This window comes from Microcaecilia unicolor, chromosome 11 (assembly GCF_901765095.1).
Source record: "Microcaecilia unicolor chromosome 11, aMicUni1.1, whole genome shotgun sequence".
Lineage (NCBI taxonomy): Eukaryota > Metazoa > Chordata > Amphibia > Gymnophiona > Siphonopidae > Microcaecilia > Microcaecilia unicolor.
Genome location: NC_044041.1, coordinates 30,114,776 through 30,135,700, shown reverse-complemented (window position 1 = coordinate 30,135,700; position 20,925 = coordinate 30,114,776). Strand labels below are relative to the sequence as shown.

At 44.0% G+C, this 20,925-nt stretch overlaps 1 protein-coding gene across 1 annotated transcript in view; it reads right to left on the bottom strand.

The window, feature by feature from the left end:
* CMKLR1 (chemerin chemokine-like receptor 1) overlaps positions 1 to 20,925 on the bottom strand; it is a 62,895-nt gene that overhangs the window by 24,088 nt on the left and 17,882 nt on the right. The window contains exon 2 of the mRNA XM_030218269.1: positions 2,623 to 2,719. Within this exon, the coding sequence (XP_030074129.1) occupies positions 2,623 to 2,682 (60 nt within the window). The 5' untranslated portion in view covers positions 2,683 to 2,719. The remainder of the gene's footprint in view (positions 1 to 2,622; positions 2,720 to 20,925) is intronic.

Genomic DNA, 20,925 nt, shown 5'->3' with positions numbered 1-20,925 from the left:
CGTATCACATACCATGTAAAATGAGTTTATCTTGTTGGGCAGACTGGATGGACCGTGACTTCAGAGATATGGTTAATATAGATAGGTAAGAGAGTAAGAGGAGTTAGAAAATCAGATTAGTTTAAAGAAAGTTGCACATGAGGTCAGAGAGATGGTTAAATATGATCTCATCTAGGGTAAGAGTGGATAAACATGTCCTGCTGCAGAATGGGCAGCCTGGTATATTGTAGGCCTTCTTGGGCAAAACAAAATGGGTAATTCAATCAGGTCCATCTTACTAATCATTAAGAAGACTAGGCAATCATCTAGAGTGGCAGCTTTCTAGGGGACAACAAAGAGAAGCTAAGGCAAAGCAAATCAATAAATCCACACAGCCAACCATCAGTGCACACTTTTAGCTATAGGGAAGGTAGACAAATTTCAAACAGTCATAAGTACATAAGTACATAAGTACATAAGTAATGCCATACTGGGAAAAGACCAAGGGTCCATCGAGCCCAGCATCCTGTCCATGACAGCGGCCAATCCAGGCCAAGGGCACCTGGCAAGCTTCCCAAACGTACAAACATTCTATACATGTTATTCCTGGAATTTTGGAGTTTTCCAAGTCCGTTTAGTAGCGGTTTATGGACTTGTCCTTTAGGAAACCGTCCAACCCCTTTTTAAACTCTGCTAAGCTAACCGCCTTCACCACTTTCTCTGGCAACAAATTCCAGAGTTTAATTACACGTTGGGTGAAGAAAAATTTTCTCCGATTTGTTTTAAATTTACTACACTGTAGTTTCATCGCATGCCCCCTAGTCCTAGTATTTTTGGAAAGCGTGAACAGAAGCTTCACATCCACCTGTTCCACTCCACTCATTATTTTATATACCTCTATCATGTCTCCCCTCAGCCGTCTCTTCTCCAAGCTGTATAGCCCTAGCCTCCTTAGTCTTTCTTCATAGGGAAGTCGTCCCATCCCCGCTATCATTTTAGTCGCCCTTCGCTGCACCTTTTCCAATTCTACTATATCTTTCTTGAGATGCGGCGACCAGAATTGAACACAATACTCAAGGTGCGGTCGCACCATGGAGCGATACAACGGCATTATAACATCCTCACACCTGTTTTCCATACCTTTCCTGATAATACCCAACATTCTATTCGCTTTCTTAGCCGCAGCAGCACACTGAGCAGAAGGTTTCAGTGTGTTATCGACGACGACACCCAGATCCCTTTCTTGGTCCGTAACTCCTAACGTGGAACCTTGCATGACGTAGCTATAATTCGGGTTCTTTTTTCCCACATGCATCACCTTGCACTTGCTCACATTAAACATCATCTGCCATTTAGCCGCCCAGTCTCCCAGTCTCGTAAGGTCCTCTTGTAATTTTTCACAATCCTGTCGCGATTTAACGACTTTGAATAACTTTGTGTCATCAGCAAATTTAATTACCTCGCTAGTTACTCCCATCTCTAAATCATTTATAAATATATTAAAAAGCAGCGGTCCTAGCACGGACCCCTGAGGAACCCCACTAACTACCCTTCTCCATTGTGAATACTGCCCATTTAACCCCACTCTCTGTTTCCTATCCTTCAACCAGTTTTTAATCCACAATAGGACATTTCCTCCTATCCCATGACCCTCCAATTTCCTCTGTAGCCTTTCATGAGGTACCTTGTCAAACGCCTTTTGAAAATCCAGTTATGATGTCTAATTATTGATATTAACAGGAGCATTCTGAACAAATGATATAAGGGTTGATCAGAATTATTAAGAGGCTCATTTTCAAAGCACATAGCGGCCGATAGCCAGCTCACGGGAAGCAGGCTGGCTAAGTCCCGTGGTTGATGATGAGCCCGGATAGTCAATGCTGGCCTGTTTCTGGTGACTGGCATTGAATGTCCATTTTTTTGGCCACTTTTAACTTAACTGTCTAAGTTAATATTCAGCGTTGGCTGGCTAAGTTTATAGTGGCCAAAGATAGGCCTGCTATTTCAGTGGCCCAATTTGGCCGCTTAACTTGGCCGGCGAAGCGCTCAATATTTCTGCACAGCCAGTTATATCGTGTGAATATTCAGCAGGAGATAACTAGCTATCTACTGCTGAATATTTGCGGATTGCCAGATAAAAAGCTCTCAATATCGCTTGGATAGATTTACTACTACTACTTATCATTTCTATAGGGCTACTAGACGTACGCAGAACTGTGCACTGAAAGGTTTTTTTTATGAGTCTATATGCTTTGAAAATGAGCACCTAAGTGTAATTATCAAAATCTTTAAAGGGGGACACCAGGGGCCAGAAAGTTAATTGAGATTGGGGGTGCAAAGTTGAAGGTTTACCTAGGGTGACCAGTACCTTTGCACCAGCCTTGAATTTAATCTAAAATTTAGATCCAAATCACTCTCCCATCTCTCTTTCAGGTCCTCCACCATCAGAACTTAAGACAGAGGCTGGTGATACCTTATGGTATAACCAAATTTATCAGTGTCAAGCATCCACTTTTCAGATGCATGTCTCAAGAAATTGGTTAGTTTATATAAGGTGCCTCCAGCTTTTGTCATTATTGCTGCTATATTCCATCACAACTAGCCCTCTGGAATTTGTCATCAGAACTCAATTAAATAACTTACCACAGAGTATATGGAAAAGTTGTCCAATGTCTCCGAAGCATTACTGGTATTTTCATTCATTGCTCTTCAAGTACCCGTCTTCTTTGCTGCCCCCTTCCTACAGAACAGTAAGACACATGAGAGTGTTGCACACAAAATTAGTGGATAAGAAAATATTAATCTGTGCAATCGAGATCTTACTGCCTAAGGCAGTAGTTCTTAACCCAGTCCTCAAGGCACACCCAGCCTGGATATCCACAATGAATATGCATGAAAGAGATTTGCATAATGAGAAGGCAGTGCATGCAAATCTATCTTATACATATTCATTGTGAATATCCTGAAAACCTGGCTAAGGGTTGAGTTGAGAAGCACTAGCCTAAGGGATACAACTCCTGCATTCTATTTTCTCACAGTGGGCATTCTGGGGGTTTGAATGCCAATCAAATAATCACTTGACTAGAACAGCAGCCACTTTGGCTCAGGTGTTCAACACCCCTTCCTATACCCATCACCCTTTCCTTTACACTGTAGTCATTTCACCACTAACCTCACCATGTTATGGTGACAATCTTTAACTCTGCCTCTTTGTTAAAATTTTGCAGACGCGGTTTACTCCAAGGACTGTGCATCGAAAAGTGAATAGAGGAGTGCCCCACATTTCTTTAAGGGAAAGGAAAGGGGATGGGACTTAATATACTGTGTTTCCCATTCAAAGTGGTTTATAGAGTATATTTGGGGCAATGGAAAGTTAAGTGACTTGCCCAAAGTCACAAGGAGTTGCAGTGGGAATTGAACCCACTTTATCAGGATCAAAGCCTGGTACACTAACCACTAGGCTACTCCTCCACTTTACTAGGGAGCCAGTGCTTTTTAACATATTTATTAATGATTTAGAAATGAGAACAATGAATGAAGTGATTAAATTTCTACATGACACTAAATTATTCAAAGTTGTTAAATCACAAGTGGATTGTGAGAAATTGCAAGACAAACTTTCAATACTGAAAGATTGGTCAAGCACATTAAATTTAACGTCTTCTGCTCAGTGTGTTGCAGTGGCCAAAAAGGCAAATAGAATGTAGGAACAGATTAGAGAATAAAACAAAGAATATTATAACTCCTCCGTATCACCCCATAGCGTAACTGCATCTTAAGTTTTGGTCACCACATCTCAAGAAAGATAGAGAGGAATTAGAAGAGGTACAAAGAAGGGCGACCAAAATGATAAAGGGGATAAGACTACTCTTCCGTCAAGTTTCAAGTTTATTAAGACTTGATATACTGCTCTCAAGCAGCAGTCAAAGCAGGTTACAATATGTAAATATAATTGGAAAACAGAAAATAGATGCATAACTCAAAGGATAGAAAAGAAAGATGGGGAGGGGTAAAGAGTGGGATGCCTGTATCAGTGGTCAACTGCAAACAAGTCGGACCACAGCTTGTCATTCACGAAAAGCATCAGTGAATTAAATTGGTTTTAAGGCCTTGTTTAAATGTACAGAAAAATCTTTCTAAGCAAAGAGGCAAGGGTAGAGCAATCCAGAGTGATGGACCAATTACACTGAAACTACGAGTGCGGATAAAGGTGTGGCATACCATCCAGAGAAAGGGAATGAGAATCATATTTGCTGATAGGCAACGAAGGAGTCTTGATATCCACAATGAATATGTACCTTACCAATAATGAAAAATCTCAAATACTTTGTTCAATTATTCAATTCATATATTTTTCTCTATCGTTTTGACATACTCATACAAACGTACAAACAAATACAAAAGACAAAAAACAGAATCAAAAGCAAATGATGTCCAACATTTTCCTCTGTCCCGTTGTGGATACCGTGTGAAAGTCTTAATCACAAGTATGTGTGTTAGTTATATTCCAAGCTTGTCTGTATCCAACATGAAATGTTCAATGGTAAATACTTGTAATAACTGTTCATTCCAAACACCTATGCGCGTCCAACGTGCATCAATGTGGAACTACTGCCTGGCTACCACGTGCCCTGGGCGGTAATCCCATTTTTTACATGCGTTCGATATGTGCAGCAGATAATATTTTTTATTTTCTACCATGTGGTGCTAACTGGACGGTAATCGGCAGTGTGCGCTGACGATTACTGCCCGGTTAACGTGTGAGACCTTACTGCTAAGTCAATGGGTGGTAGTAAGGTCTCGGGCCCAAAATGGATGCACACCAATTTTTATTTTGCTGCATGTTCATGTTTGGCCCCACCCCCCCAAAAAAAGGTATTTTTTTGCAGGTATGCTGAAAAATGGACCTGCGTGCGTCCAATAAACACGTCTACAACAGCGCAGGCCATTTTTCAGCATGCCTTAGTAAAAGGACTCCTACATTTACAATATATAAACACCTAGGAATACAATCGTTAGGAATATCTTTACTTGCCGACACAGCCCATTCAAAGTGAATAGGCTGTGTTGGCACTTGCGCCAGCCAGCTGCGCTACCAGCTTAGTAAACCCCAATGTTAATTATCATCAGGAAAGGGAACTTAAAATGTATCATATTTTTAATTTCTAGCCAACTACCTGGTTCATTTCCTAGTAACTATTTTTAAATGCCTTCCTGATTTCAATCGATGAATTATCACTGCCATCCCTACAGCATGATGCCCCAGCACCCTGACCTGTTTCCTTCCTTATTTTTAATTACACTGTACAGTTCAAGAAACAGAAAAGCCGAAGGACAGAAGCCATGAAATGTTTGACTCCACACATCAAGGGCTTGGTAGCTTGAGGACAGGAAGTAATCTTTAATTACAGAATCTAATTAAACTTAATGCCATTAAAATCGGACACTTCAAGAACTGATCATCAATCACGCCCGGGTAGCCATTAGAAAAAAATCTGTTTCATGTTTTGTCTTTAATGGGATAGTACAAGTCAGGCATTTAACAGTATGAGCAGTTTCCCCTTTCAGAGTCGGCAATCTCTTTCCATAAAACACAACAAAATGAAAATGAGGCATCATTTATGCCAGCTGCAGGTTGGCCTTGATAAAAGGTAGCAATATGAAAATCACCGGTTCATAAAGAGAGCGGTTTATGGTGGCTCATTAAACAAGAACATTAGTAGTCAGCTGTATAACGACAAGATCTGCTGATATTGTTACTTCCTTTGGATCGTCAACTTTAATTCCTCCCTCAGACATTAAAGGTTTTCACAAAACCAGGCATCCTTTTCACATCGCACTCATTCACAGGTCCTTTTCTTAATGTCACTTTTGTTTGTCCTCACATTATGAGGCTTGCTCCAAGACTGAATACTAGATAGTGATTTAATTCAAGGCTTCTCAACTGTAATCCCGTAGTAGAGTTGTCTAGATACTACTGAAAAAGTGTGAGCTGAATCTTAATATAGGAAGAAATAAGTATGAATAGTATGAGGTATAACTGTGGCACTGGCTGTCCTCCATGGTTAATTTTATTTATTACATTTATTTATTACATTTGTATCCCGCGCTTTCCCACTTAAAGCAGGTTCAATGCGGCTTACATAGTAATAGGGAATACAGAATATGGTAGAGAGAGTAAAAATTAAGTATAACCGAGTAGTAGAATAGATAAGTAGGTAAAGATAGGTAGTGGAGAAGGGATTAAGGTGGGAGATATAGACTGGGTCAATGTAGTTGTCTCTTGGGTATTTGTTGAGTAGATGGATTCATTAATTTGGGTCATTTGGATAGGCTTGCTTGAATGAATGGGTTTTTAGTGCTTTCCAGAAGGGTAGATGGTCACGGATTGATCGGATAGGTCTGGGGAGGGCATTCCAGAGTTGGCTTCCTAGGAAGGAGAGATTGGATCCATAATATGTTTTGTACTTGAGTCCTTTACAGTTGGGGTAGTGCAGGTTGAGGTAATTTCGCGAAGATTCAGCCATGTTTCTTGTTGGAAGGTCAATCAGATTTAGCATATAGTCCGGAGATTCACCGTGGATAATCTTGTGGATTAATGTGTGGATCTTGAAGTTGATTCGCTCTTTGATAGGGAGCCAGTGAAGTTTTGCACGGAGAGGAGTTGCGCTCTCAAAACGTGATTTGCCAAAGATGAGTCTCGCTGCTGTATTTTGGGCAGTCTGAAGCTTTTTCAGGATGTGGGCCTTGCAGCCTAAGAAGATACTGTTGCAGTAATCGACATGGGTAAGTACCGTGGATTGCACCAAATTCTGGAATGCTTTCGGGGGTAGATAGGGTTTTACGCGTTTCAGTATCCACATCATATTGAACATTTTCTTTGGTTTCAAAGGGCCTTATCGATTTTATACCACAATTTAAAGGTGATGATAATAGGGGTCACATATAGTAACATAGCTGAGGTAATATTTAATCACCTCTCTGACCTCATGTGCAACTTTCTTTAAATTAGTCCCCATATTTTCTAACACCTCTTACTCTCTTACCTATAAATATGTTCCATCTTTGCTTATACCCTTGCTTCAGGGGTCACATACACTGTCAACCAGTGCGGGTAAATGTGATTGGAGGTGTAGAAGTGAGCATGAACTGCTAGCAATCGATATAACTTCCTGATAAGGCAATGGAAAAGATTCTCTCTTATGTAATCCCTCGCTTTTATCACCAGGGATTACACAGGAGAGAATCTTTTTTATTGCCTTTCAGGAAGGTTTATTGATCGCTAGCAGTTCATGCTCACTTCTGCACCCTGAATCACATTTACCTGTGTTGGTTGACGGTATATGTGACCCTGAAGGAGGCAGTTTGTCCTGCCGAAACACGGTCCCATGTCGGGTCCTTTTCATGTAAGGTGCTTTTGACAATAAGCAAGTTTTTACTTTCCATCGTCTGCTGAACGTTTTTTGATCCACTGTTACTATCCTCCTCCTCCTCTTGCCTTTTGTCCATAGGGGTTTGTTTCCTGTGCCTAATTTTGAGCACCATTTATAGAATCCTCCCATAGAGGCTGAATATTGCTGCTACACAGCCCCCTGCCGGATCATTTAGGAGGTAATTCTCTAAAATGCATTCCTATAAATAGATGTCCAGAAGATGCCTTGTTAGGGTCTATTCTATGGCTGCCTACTTTCATTTACAGAATACCAGGGGCGTAGCCAGACAGCAGATTTTGGGTGGGCCTATACAAGACGTGGGTGGGCACCAAATGTTCTCTCCCCCACCCCCAAATCAAAAAATATCTCAGCTGGTGGGAAAATGCTTCTCTCCAGTCTCCACTTTGGTAGTCTGCAGCAGGCATGCGCTGAAAACTGAGCATGCGAAGGTGCCAGTATTGTGGAGAACAGCATTTTCATTACCATGTGCTACTGTTGGATGGGCCTGAGCCCTAAGTGGGTGGGCCCCGGTCCACCCAGACCCACCTGTGGCTACACCACTGCAGAATACTAGTGTAAAAACAAAACAATTTAGGGGCAAGGACTTACACCAGACATAGGTTTGGCACAAGTGCTCGCACCTAAATACGGGAGATACACATGTAACTTATAGTATAACCCATGTGTATGCCTACCTGTAAGATATGCAGCAGAATGCAACGGAGAGGGTCAAAGTACACAGCACAAGTAGTCCAAAAGGAAGCAGAAATGGCTTTCAAGAAGGGAACAAGTACACTTTTAATAATGACCCGACACGGACCGTGTTTTGGCATAACCTAATGTCTGCCTCAGGGGTCAATTCTAAAATATAAACAACAATAACATTATGTTACATAATTTAAAAAGCTACACATTGAAAAATGAATGCTTTATTTACAAAACTGTACTTTGACCAAAAAAAAAACTAATATTGATCTCCAATGAAAGGTGATTTCAATGCATAAAAATGATCCATTTTACAACAGTACATTACGCGCGAGTGTTGTGATGCTCATACATACCGATCTCTAATAAAAACGGTGTGATGTATAATGAGTGTGAATTGATTGATTTGTGAAATTTAAATTATAAATATTATGATGAAAGTGAAAACATGATGTAAAACCAGGCCTTTTTTTGAGGGGGTACTTGGCGGTACTGAGTACCAGCACCTTTGCCATTGTCTGCTAAAATTGACCCATGGTCCCCAAGTTTTAAAGAATGAGCTCAGACTCTACACACCAATTCTGCCTTGTCATAGATTCTGTGACTGGTTGCAGGGGACCAGGATATTGTGGGGTGGGTCCCTCAGTGATCACCCCACCCCTAAAGGGTGGCCTAGCATTTGAGTACCAGCACCTTTATTGCTAGTAAAAACGTACTGTGTAAAACCAAATTAGATTACGCACCCTTGAGTGAATGTGAAAAGAAAATGAAAACAGAACTAATGGCTTACCAACCAAGCAACACTAAATGCTTGAATACTTGCTCATAATGCAATAACTCATCATCACGATTATCCGCACTTGCAAAAAAATAAAATAGAAATAAACATAAATCTTAATATAAAGTCATCAATCAAAAATGCCCTCAATGGAATTTCAAAGTACAGTTGTGTAAATAAAGCATTTAATTATGTAATGAAATGTTATTTTTGATCATATTTTAGAATTGACTCCTGAGGCAAGCGTTAGGTTATGGCGACACACGGCCTGTGTCGGGTCATAAATAAGTGTACTTGTTCCCTTCTTGAAAGCCATTTCTGCTTCCTTTTGGACTACCTGTAAGATATGTACATATTTACAGAACATATCCAAATTTGTTCCCAGCATCATACGCAACTCATATATCTAACTATTTTGCAGACATATCATTTAAATAATACGGACCTTCAGATATAATAACACAGGAACTGCAGAATCAACTTATCTTAAGCAGCCGAGTGTGAATCGTCATCAAGAAATTTTTGTTTGAATAGCATTGCAGTAAAAATACAGCTACTTAGCTCTATTTAGTAACTAGTAAAAAAGCCCCGTTTCTGATGCAAATGAAACGGGGGGTAGCAAGGTTTTCTTCTGTGTGCATGTGGGAGTGTGTGTGTCCCTGCCCTCTGCCCTCTCTCCCTTCCCCTGTGCTCTCTGTCCCCTCCCCCCTCGGAGTCGAGTCCTTCAGTGTTAAGTTTCTTGCTGTGCTGTGTTTGTGTTACAGAGATAGTGAGGGCTTCTGCCCTCTCTCCCCTCCCCCCTCTGAGCCCTTCACTGTTACAGAGAGAGTGATTTCATTTCGTGCTTTGCTGTGTTTTCCTTCACTGTTTGTGTTACAGAGAGAGCGAGGGCGGGGCAGACACTCATGGGGAAACCGGATATCTCTCCCCCTTCACACTTCCGGCTGGAGGCTTCATTTAGAACGTTGGTGGTGCCTTTTATATATAGAGATGTGCTCCTTTGTAAAACGGTGGATCCTGCTTGATGTGCACAAGTTTCACATGGATTTCCTTGCACTCTTCTACGTATTTTATAAAAGCCTCTACATTCAGTAAAATACTTTAAAAACTAAACACGTTCTGACTTGCATCTCCCATTTCCTACTCAAATGCCCTGTGCAGAATCAGGCATTGCATGCATTAATTCAGCCCAATGAAAAGGTGTCATCTTATATAATTCTGTTTGTTTGCTGACCTTTATTTCGGAGCATTCGAATGAATAATAAGGCAACCAAACTCATTTCCAAGGCAAATTTCAGGAAAACAATTATGGTGCTTTTACCTTGATCTAATCACCCATTTGTATTGTTATTTGAATATTTTTACTGCTGTAATTGTCTATTGCTCATGTTTGATTTGTTCTTACTGTACACTGCCTTGAATGAATAAATAAATACAAATTGACCAACATTTATTGTATCACTTAGAACAGCACAAAATGTTTAACAAGGTCAACCCAATCTCAAGCAACCTAAAATGCAAAACAGGGCAGGGGCATTGTCAAACCTCAAGGTAGGAGGGGGCCAGAGCCCAAGGTGAGGGGGCACATTTTGGTCTACCTCCCTGCCACCCCCCCCCCCCCCACACACTGCTGCCTTGCTGCCCCCACCCACCGCTGCCGCTTCTGCTGCCGCACATGCCTTGGCTGGAAGGGGTCCCGAACCCCCACCAGCTGAAGCGCGTTTTCCAGCGCTGTTCTCTGGTGCCTCCGCATTTCCTGCCCTGCTCTCTCTTCTCTTCACATCATGTCCAGCAAGCTCCTTTTAATGAAATTGAGCATGCACAGGAAATGTGGCAGCGCCAGAGACCAGCGCTGGAAAAAATGCTTCAGCTGGGGGGGGGGGGGGGGGGGTGGTTGGGGACCCCCGCCAGCCAAACCAGGGTCCCCCCCTGTAGCTATGCCACTGCACCGGGGTATCTATTTATATCTTGCTGTTTGCACCAAGCAGACACCTGGAATGCATTGTTCCCTCTAAGCTAAGCGGGAGTCCTCCAACTACAGTTCTGCCACCGGAGGGTGCTGTTTCACTACCACATTTTCTGCAGGACTGTCTGCAACATCCTGTCTGTCTCTACTGATTGACATCACAGTATTGAAGCCCAGCTCCCCACTGGTAGCAATGCAGTTGGAGGACTCCTGCTCAGCTTACAAGGAACAGTGTTAGAATGGCTCAAAAAGTTCCAGAGATCTTCCAAAATATCAGGCAATATTCTCTGTCCTTAATATATAAATCACACAGCAACGCACGTGAAGACTGACTGCATTAGTCCTTACTAACAGCCCTATTTATGATGCTGTTAGCTGCTTAACGTGGGTAGGGTTACCATATTTTGTCCTCTCAAAAAGAGGACACATGCCCCGCCCCCTGCACCACCACTGCCCCGCCCCCTTCACATCCTCGCCCCGCCCCCTGTCACATATTCCCCTCCCCTCCCTCCGGGTCACATATTCCCCTCCCCTGCCCCCCCGTCACCTCCCCTCCCCTTACTTACTATCTGCGTAAGCCTTGTAGCGCTATAGAAATGATAAGTAGTAGTAGTACTATCTACTGCCCTGGTGGTCTCGGGATTCAAAATGGGTGCCGAGAGTTGAAGTCTCGCAAGGCCGCTTCAACTCTCGGTGGCCATTTTGAATCTCGAGACTGTCACAGCAACAGGATGCAGGGCAAGGGCAGCGCTCCAGGCAGGAAAGAGGGGGCTCTTTCCTGCCCCAAAGAGGTCACTAGACCACCAGGGCAGTAGATAGTAAGTAAGAGAAGGGGAGGCTAGGATAGGCCCGCCGCCCGCCCACCCGTTTGTCCAGAAATCTGGACAAACGGGCAGATTGGCAAAACCCGTCCGGACGCCCGGCCATGTCCTAAAAAAGAGGACAAGTCCAGGTAAATCCGGACATATGGTACCCTAAACGTGGGGAATTGCCATGCACATGGCGGGCAATTTTTTTAATAGGATGCCAAGCTTAAGGGAGCTGGAAGGCACCTGTTTTGCATCTATTTTACAAGGACAGACCCTGTGCTTAAATTTACACATGTAAGTTCCAATTAAATCTAATTAGTGCCAATAATTGCTTGTTAAAAAGTCAATTATTGGCCCTAATTGGCTCGTTATTCAATTAAATTTGCATGTACAATTTTTGCAACTTTTATAGAATTAGGGGTTAGGGTAGCTGAGTTTAAAAGATTTGGACTCATCTCTATTACCATAGTCCTGGATAAAGCCACTGCTTATCCCTGGGGGTACAGTAAGGAGCATGGAATCTTACTGCTTTTTGGGATTCTACCAGGAACGTATGACCCGGACTGGCCACTGTTAGAAACAGGATACTGGGCTGGATGGGCCTTTGGTCCGACCCAATATGGCAATTCTTATGTTCTTATGTAGACTGAGAAATCTCTGAATTTAATTGCTGGGAGTAATTCCCAGCAGTTTTGTATTCAGTTAACACAGAGGAGATATTATTACCTTGTGCTAATTGCATTGCAGATAAAGTAATAGAGTTAACTACACCCTATTGTGTTAATTGTACCACATTATCTGACAGGTTGACGCACAGTAACTAGCTCCATGTCAGCTGTAAAGCATTGTCCATGCCCATCCTCCACCCATTCCACAGTTCTTAGGTATTGATACTGTGTACATTTGGGTATTTGTTTTGCAGCTAATTAGGGGTTATTTGAGAGGACAAAAAAAAAAATCAATGTTTATCAGGGTTATCAGGGTGTAATTCCTTGGCTTCTTTTCTATGGATTCAAATATACACATTTGTGCAGCTGAGGAATCATCAGCAAGGAAAAAGCATACAAAGAGAGTGGTGAATCCATAGGAGGATGAAAGAGTACTAGGGACCAAAGGGGATTTTCTGGTATTTCTCCAATAAACACCTTTTTTTTTGCACTGGGGTGTTTAAGTGTCTTATATCAGTTAATACCGAAAATTAGAAACAATTTCTATAGGTCATTTGGGGCCCTTTAACAAAGGTGCACCAAAAAGTGGCCTGCAATAGCGTGGACTTGAGTATTGGATACGCGCTGGACCATTTCTCCACCGCATCTGGTAAAAAGGGGGTTTTGGGGGGGCCAGGAAATGAATGTGCGGCAAAATGAAAACCAGCGAGCCTCTATTTATGTGCTGAGCCCTTAACACCACCCATTGATTTAGAGGTAAGGGCTCACACATTACCCGCACAGTATCCGTCCAGTGCATGCCAACTGCCGATTACCACCGAGAACGCCCCCGCAATAGAAAATAGAAAATTATTTTCTACCACATGTTTTCAGCGCGCACCAAACAGGCCCTTATGCGCCTTTGTAAAAGGGCCCCTTAGGTAGGAAAAAATGCTTTGGTCTGCCATTTAAAACTGCAGAAGTATTTTTAGTAAAGGGCTCAGTGGGTGAGCCCCAAACCCCAAATTATATAAATGACGCCTTAAATTGTGCATGCTAATTTCGCTGCATGGCCAAATTGCATGCACAACTTAATTAACAAGCCAATTAGTGCCAATAATTGATACTTAACAGCCAATTAGCGGCAGAAGAGGAGTCTCAGCCGGCATATTGTACATAAGTACAAAGTACATAAGTATTGCCATACTGGGAAAGACCAAAGGTCCATCAAGCCCAGCATCCCGTTTCCAACAGTGGCCAATCCAGGTCACAAATACCTGGCAAGATCCTGTCTTGGACCGCCACTATCGGAAACTCAAACTTTTAAAAAATGGAAGTGGGTCTGAAATGCCAGCCAGGCAAGAACAAATTCTCTCCTCAAACACTCTTCCACACCCAGAACAAAACAAGAAGTTACTGGGGATTATGCAGGACTCAAAGCAGGTTCACTGCTAATGGATGACAGTTCTGCTGCAATTATATGAATCAGATGAATACTGTGAAGGACCCCCTTGAAATCTCTGCGTGCCGGAAAGGTGCTGTTCACTAAGTATAATCATTTTTTTACAGTTTACTCTGGTGCATTTCACTCATATGAAACTCACCTTTTATTAAAGGTAATATTTTTATATATTTGGAGACTGCGATTTTCTTGCACATATATTCATCAGTTCACGTTTTGTTCACAGCATGTTTCATTATTAATTCTTGTCCGCATGCTTCTTCTTTCTACATATGTTTTTGTGGTATATTCTTTTACTCCTGTCTGGTTACTTAGTTGTTAATTATATCTATTTTTTTATTTTCTACTGTCGTTATTGATAGACCCCTGAGAAAGGTTTTATGCCGAAACACGGCCCATGTTAGGTCAGGATTACTTATGCCTTTGGCGGGTCAAGGTTGTACAAGCATCGAAGAATAAAGGGGTCCTTTTACTAAGGTGTGCCGAAGAATGGCCTGCCCTAGTATAGACGTGTGTTTTGGATACGCACAGGCCCATTTTTCAGCGTACTTGCAAAGAAGGCCCTTTTTTGGGGGCCGAAAATGGACGTGCGGCAAAATAAAAACTGGCGCGCATCCATTTTGGGCCTGAGACCTCACCGCCACCCATTCACTTAGCGGTAAGGCCTCACGCGTTAACCAGGCGGTAATCATCAGTGCACGTACGCTGCCGGTTAGCGCCACGCGGTAGAAAATAAAAAAAAATATTTTCTGCCGTGCGTATTGGACACACGTTTAAAAAAATGGAATTACCGCACAGGGCACGCGGTAGCCGGGCAATAGTTCCGAATTGACGCTCATTGGACGCACGTAGTAAAAAGACCCCAAAGCGTTTCTTAGAAGCTTGGACTTCATTTTATTTTTTTTTCTGATCTTTCTTGGAACATGTTCTTTGCAATCTTCTTGATCTCCTTGACGTATTGTGGAAACTCTGTGTCACCCAGGGGCGTATCTGCGTGGGGCCACAGGGGCCTGGGCCCCCGCAGATTTTGCCCTGGCCCCCCTCCCTGCCGTCAACCCTCCCCCGCTGCTTACTTTTGCTGGCGGGGGGCCCCAACCCCCGCCAGCCGAGGTCCGACCCGCAGTCTTCATATTTCGTCTTCCTCCGACTCCTCCGTGGCCATGCTGTAAGTAACGCTGCTGAGTCATTGAATCCAGTTCGGAGTCTGATGTCGCACTGGATTCAACGAATCAGCAGCGTTACTTACAGCATGGCCACGGAGGAGTCGGAGAAAGACGAAATATGAAGGCTGCGGGTCGGACCTCGGCTGGCGGGGGTTGGGGCCCCCCCGCCAGCAAAAGTAAGCAGCGGGGGAGGGTTGACGGCAGGGGCATGGGGTGGAGAGAGGCGGCGGCGGCGGGCGGGCGGGGGGGGGGAGGGAGGCAAAAATGTGCCCCCTCTCTCTGGCTCTGGCTCCCCCTACCGCCGGATTCCAGATACTCCCCTGGTGTCACCCCTTTTTTCTGCTGCTCCTGACAGATGCCACCAGCTGATATTTGGTGACACTATCCGAAAATCATTACTGAGCACCCCGGGGTGCAAGAGAGCATTAGCAAGTAATTCACCATCATTTACTTAACAATAGGATTACTCTCTTCCTATACCGTATTGTTTAATTTTAATATGCAATCCATGTTCAATAAGTGATATCATTTGTATATTTTCCCTTTTTTACCCGACTGTTCATTTAGCATTCATGTTCTATATATGTTACCAATTGCATATGTATTCTGAAATGACATAAGTCATGACGGAAAAATTGTAAGCCACATTGAGCCTGCAAATAGGTGGGAAAATGTGGGATACAAATGCAACAAATAAATAAATAAATAAATACAGTCAGAAGTTATCTGGTTACCCCCAGATTCTATATATGGCGCCCCTAATTGTGCAAGCAAACTTGGCGCATGCGTAATTTAATTGAGTAAACAACGCAATTAGTGCCAATAATTGGACACTAGCAATCAATTATTGGCATTAATTGGCAGCAATTTGGATTTACGCGTGCATCTTGCTAAGCGCTATTCTATAAATACGCACACGCAAATCTTTTAGTGTGCAGTTGAAAAGAGGAGGGGGTATGGGTGGGTCAGGACTATTTGTTAAAAATGCACACAGTATTATAGAATTCAGGGGATCTGCGCCTAATTTGCGCATGAGGGTTTACGCCAAGTATCAGTTGGTGTAAATTCTTGCACCCAAAGTTAGGTGTGGATCCCAGTGCTACACACTCTGCTATAAACAACGCCCAACTTGGAGTGTTGTTTATAGACTAGTGCTCAGCGTACATTTTTTTTCAGTGCCCAAATTTGGCCAGTTACTGAATCCAGGGCTGCTGAGAGGGGGGGGCAGGGGGGCAAAATTCCCCGGGCCCAGGCCTCCAAGGGGGACCTGGCGCCAGAGTCACACTGCCGGTGCTGTAGTCCCCGGTCTCACCTGCCTGCCTCCTCGGCTCCGGGCCCCCTGCATTCAAAGCGGCAGTCGCAGATCGCGTCTCTTCTGGCCTTCCCTCCCTGTGTCCCGCCCTCGCAGAAACCGGAAGATACATCAGACGAGGGCGGGACACAGGGAGGGAAGGCCAGAAGAGATGTGATCTGCGACTGCCGCTTTGAATGAAGGGGGCCCGGAGCCGTGGAGGCAGGCAGATGAGACCGCAGACTGCAGCGGCGGGGGGAGCAACGGGGGCGGCAGGGGGCGGAGGCAAGGCGGCCTTGCTCCGGGCCTGGCCTAGTCTCTCGGTGGCCCTGACTGAATCTAGTCCTTGGCGGTGATATTAAGTCCACTAACTGCATAACTATCCAGATAAAGATATGACAGCAAAAAAAAACCTGACCCCTCTTATTCTGGTTTGTTATCTGGCAATGGACTCGATATTCTCACTATAGAAGTAGACTCACCGGTCTCTGCTCTTTCCGGATTTGCGACACTGGCCACTATCCAGATACTGGCACTGAACATCCAGATTTTGTTGGCCTCTGTGGCCGACGTTCAAGAAAAGGTCAACCATAGTAACTGTTTATTGGCTCATTAGTGCACGCTAAAATCAAACGGCTCTTCACCTAGGCCTTTAATGGAAGAGGTAACTAACTTGCTAGTCACACACAGACACACACAGAGTGACACAGGCTGCACACAGTGCAGCAGGATGTATTTATCCACTCCTACCCTAGCTAAGATAATATTCAAGCGATGCCCGATTACTGCCATGCAAGCCCTTTCCAGCGGTTTTCTGTTTCCCCCAGAAATGGCACGCACTCAGGGCAAGACTACCGCTGACAGCCATGTTGGGCCGGCGGCAGTCCCAAAAAAGTGAGTGGTAAGCACATGTTGGCCTTACCTCCGTTCTGTAAAAGAACCCCTTAGATTATGAGCCCTCCAGGGACAGGGAAATGCCCAGTATACCTGAATGTAACTCACCTTGAGCTACTACTGAACAGGTGTGAGCAAAATCTAAATGATTATAAATGTACAGTTTAGCACATAGTAACAGCCTATTACATTTTAACACATTTCTACAGTACCCTGTTACTATGCGCTAACCGCGTATTAAGGGCATAGGGGTAAATTCGGTAAAGGGTGCCTCAAAAATGCAAAAAACCCACTTAAGCAGTATTCTATATACCACCCCTAAAGTTTGGTGCAGTTTATAGAATACACACGCTTACATGGAGAGTTGTGTGTAAATTTAGACACAGCCCTTGGCACCAATGAAAATGTGGTGCAAATGCCCTCATCTAAATTTACATGTGAATCGCCATTATTCTGTAATTATGCGTGTAACTTGAAGACATGCCCCCATTCTGCCATGATACACCCCCTGCCCCTCCCATTTCTGTGCCCCCTTTATTGGAACACATGTAAATTTTAGGCATGGATCCTGTGCCTAATTTTACGTGCACTGGTCCCAATTAAATCTAATTAGTGCCAATACTTGTTTGTTGAAAGCCAATTATTGGCACTAATTGGCTTTCTATTCAATTAGGGCTTCTTTTACAAAGCCGAGCTAGAGATTCCTGTGCGGCAAATGAGAGGAAGCCCATAGGAATTGAATAGGCTTTTTCTAATTTGCCGCACTGAGAATCAGTAGTGCGGGTTTGTAAAAGAAGCCCGTAAATTGTGCATGCAAATCGGGAACGTGCTGAAATCTGCATTTGCAATTTTTGCAACATTTGACGCCGTTTAGTAAAAGGACACCTTACAGTTTCAAGCACAAAGAGAACTCCGTGTTCACTGTTTTCAGTCAGTGCTATGTACAGCAGAGATCAACCTCAATAAAACGCTTGAGTTTTGAGTTTTTATTATCAGGAAACTGATGTGGAACCTGGCTATAGATAAACTGATTACAAAACAGAAATAAACACAAGAAACTGATGGACTTCTCCATTCTTGTGGCGACACTATTAAAATTCATTCCGATGCAATCAGCTTGATGGCGGCACCACAAAAATAACGACACAATCATTACTGATGAATATTAACACTCTTACTTTCCTGACCAATTATTTGTAATAATTTCTGACAGTCTTGAGGTCAAAGATCTAATTAACGAAAATGAAGCAGATACATAATTTGACTTCTGGGTAAGCGGTATAATAATGATTAATGAATCACTAAGAATCTGGAAAATTAGGCTGAAAAGGCTCTGAGTAATGTTTAATGAGGGAAAAAGATAAGCATATCCGCTATGATTATCAGAAATACATTGCATCATAGCTGGGGGCTAAACTAACATTTTAAACTTCTGCAAACCAAACAGGATGTTGCAACTACCGTGTTTCCCCGAAAATAAGACACTGTCTTATATTAATTTTTGCCCCCCAAAATGTGCTAGGCCTTATTTTCAGGGGCTGTCTTATTTTTCGGGGAAACATCGGGGTTGGATCGGGGTTGGCCCGCCCGCCCTCCGTCGCTCCCGGAACTAACCTTAAACACCTCCTTTCACCTTCGCAGCAAGCAGCAGCAGGGCAGGCCACTCCTTCCTTCCGTGTCCCGCCCTCGCCTAAGGTAACGTCCGCGAGGGCGGGGCACGGAAGGAAGGAGAGGTCTGCCCTGCTACTGCATGCTGCGAAGGCGAAAGGAGGCGTTTAAGGTTAGTTCCGGGAGCGACGGAGGGTTGATGGAGGGGGGGCCCGGCAACTTCAGGTGGGGGGGGGCGGCCCGGGGGTGGCCTTGTCCGGCTCTCGGCGGCCCTGCTTTCAAACAAAAATTTGCTAGGTCTTACTTTCGGGGGAGGCCTTATATCTACCAATTCAGGAAAACCTCTACTAGGTCTTATTTTCGGGGGATGTCTTACTTTCGGGGAAACAGGGTACCTAAGTGTATCAAATGGAAAAAAAAAAAAAAAGCAGCCCTTAAAAACAAGTAGGAAAAGCATGCAAAGCATGGCTCATGGAATTCTTTTCAACTCCCTGTGTGGATATGTGCGTGTGTTTGCCCATCTGTGTGTGTGTGTGTGTGTGTGCATGCGTGTATAAGTGCATGCAAATCAGTGAATGCCACACCCTATAACTCACTTGGAAATAACCCAGAGTCATTAGAAGGAGGAAAAAGCCTCAGGGGCCCTTTTACTAAAGGGTTGCCATGTGCCAACCCGGAACTACCGCTGGCCCAACGCGGGTGCCGGAGGTAGTTCCACCCCCAGCACGCGCCATTTCCAGTGCTAGTGGAAATATTGAAAAATATATATATTTCTGCAGGGTGTTACCCGGCAGTAATTGGGCAGCATGGTTACCGCCAGGATAGCATGAGAGCCCTTACCGCCACCTCAATGGGTGGCGGTAGGTGCTCCCCTCCGAAATGGCCGTGCGGCAAGTGCGAACTTACCGCAGAGCCATTTCATTTTTGGTCCAGGCCCCTTTTACCCCAGCTTAGTAAAAGGGCCCCTCAATGAGCCAAGACTTACTAAATTCAGTCCATCAATGTCTTCAATATAATCATAGGCTAAAAAGCCCTCCTGTGGTTAGGTTAGAAAATGACTTTTTTAAAGATAATTTTCAATCAATTTTATATAAATCATTTTCTTAAGAGTTCAAAAAGCACTTAGCTTCAAATCTCATATGTTTCAAGCTTTGTAGGCTTCTGCCCAAAAACTCCAGCAGCTGTCTTCTAACACACCACAACCATCCAACGATGGCCAGCGTTTTGAATCTTTGCTTCAGGGATTTGTTGGACTTTATTAATTAAATTCAGCAGAGTGTGGTGTGTTCACTGATTTCCATTTGCTGATTTAGTACTCCAATTTCTTCCCTTGATTTATAAGTTCATGGCTGTATGATTGCATCTATGTGTTTTGGTGTGTATCTGTTTTATCTCTGTATGAATCTCTGACCTGCAGGGGCGAAAGGAGAAGTGGTTCGAATGGAACAGATCTCAAATATTACATTGATCCTGGGGAAATGGGTTCAATTCCCACTGCAGTTCCTTGTGACCAGTGGCGTAGCTACATGGGGCCACAGGGGCCTGGGATCTCCCAACTTTCCTCTGGGTCCCTGGTTATGCTGGCGGGGGACCCCAACCCCTGCCAGCTGAAGCGCTGTCCAACAATGGTCTCCGGCGCCGCTGCGTTGCCTGCCCTGCTCTGTCTTCTCCTCACATCCAGCACGCTCCTTTTAGTCAAACTCAGCATGCTCTATTTCACTAAAAAGAGCGTGCTGGATGTGAGCGGAAGACATAGCAGGGCATGCAATGTGGTGGCGCCGGAGACCGGCGCTGGACAACACTTCTGCTGATAGGGGTTGGGGATCCCCGCCAGCCAAGGTATTTGCTGCGGCAGTGGATGGGGACCAGCAAGGTGGCTGGGGGGGGGGGATGGAAGACCACAATGTGCCCCCCCCTCAGGCTCTGGCCCCACTGTGAGATCTGGCTATGCCCTTGCTTGTGACTCTGAGCAAGTCACTTAACCCTCCATTGCCCCTGGTACAAAAAAAGTGCCTTTATATAATATGTAAACCGCTTTGAATGTAACCACAGAAAGGTGGTATATCAAGTCCCAGTCCCATTCCCACAAAAACAAAGGGACCCTTTTACAAAGCAGCGCTACCTATTTATGATACGCTGAATGCAAAATGCCCTCCCGCGGGAGGTGGTGGAGATGAAAACAGTAACGGA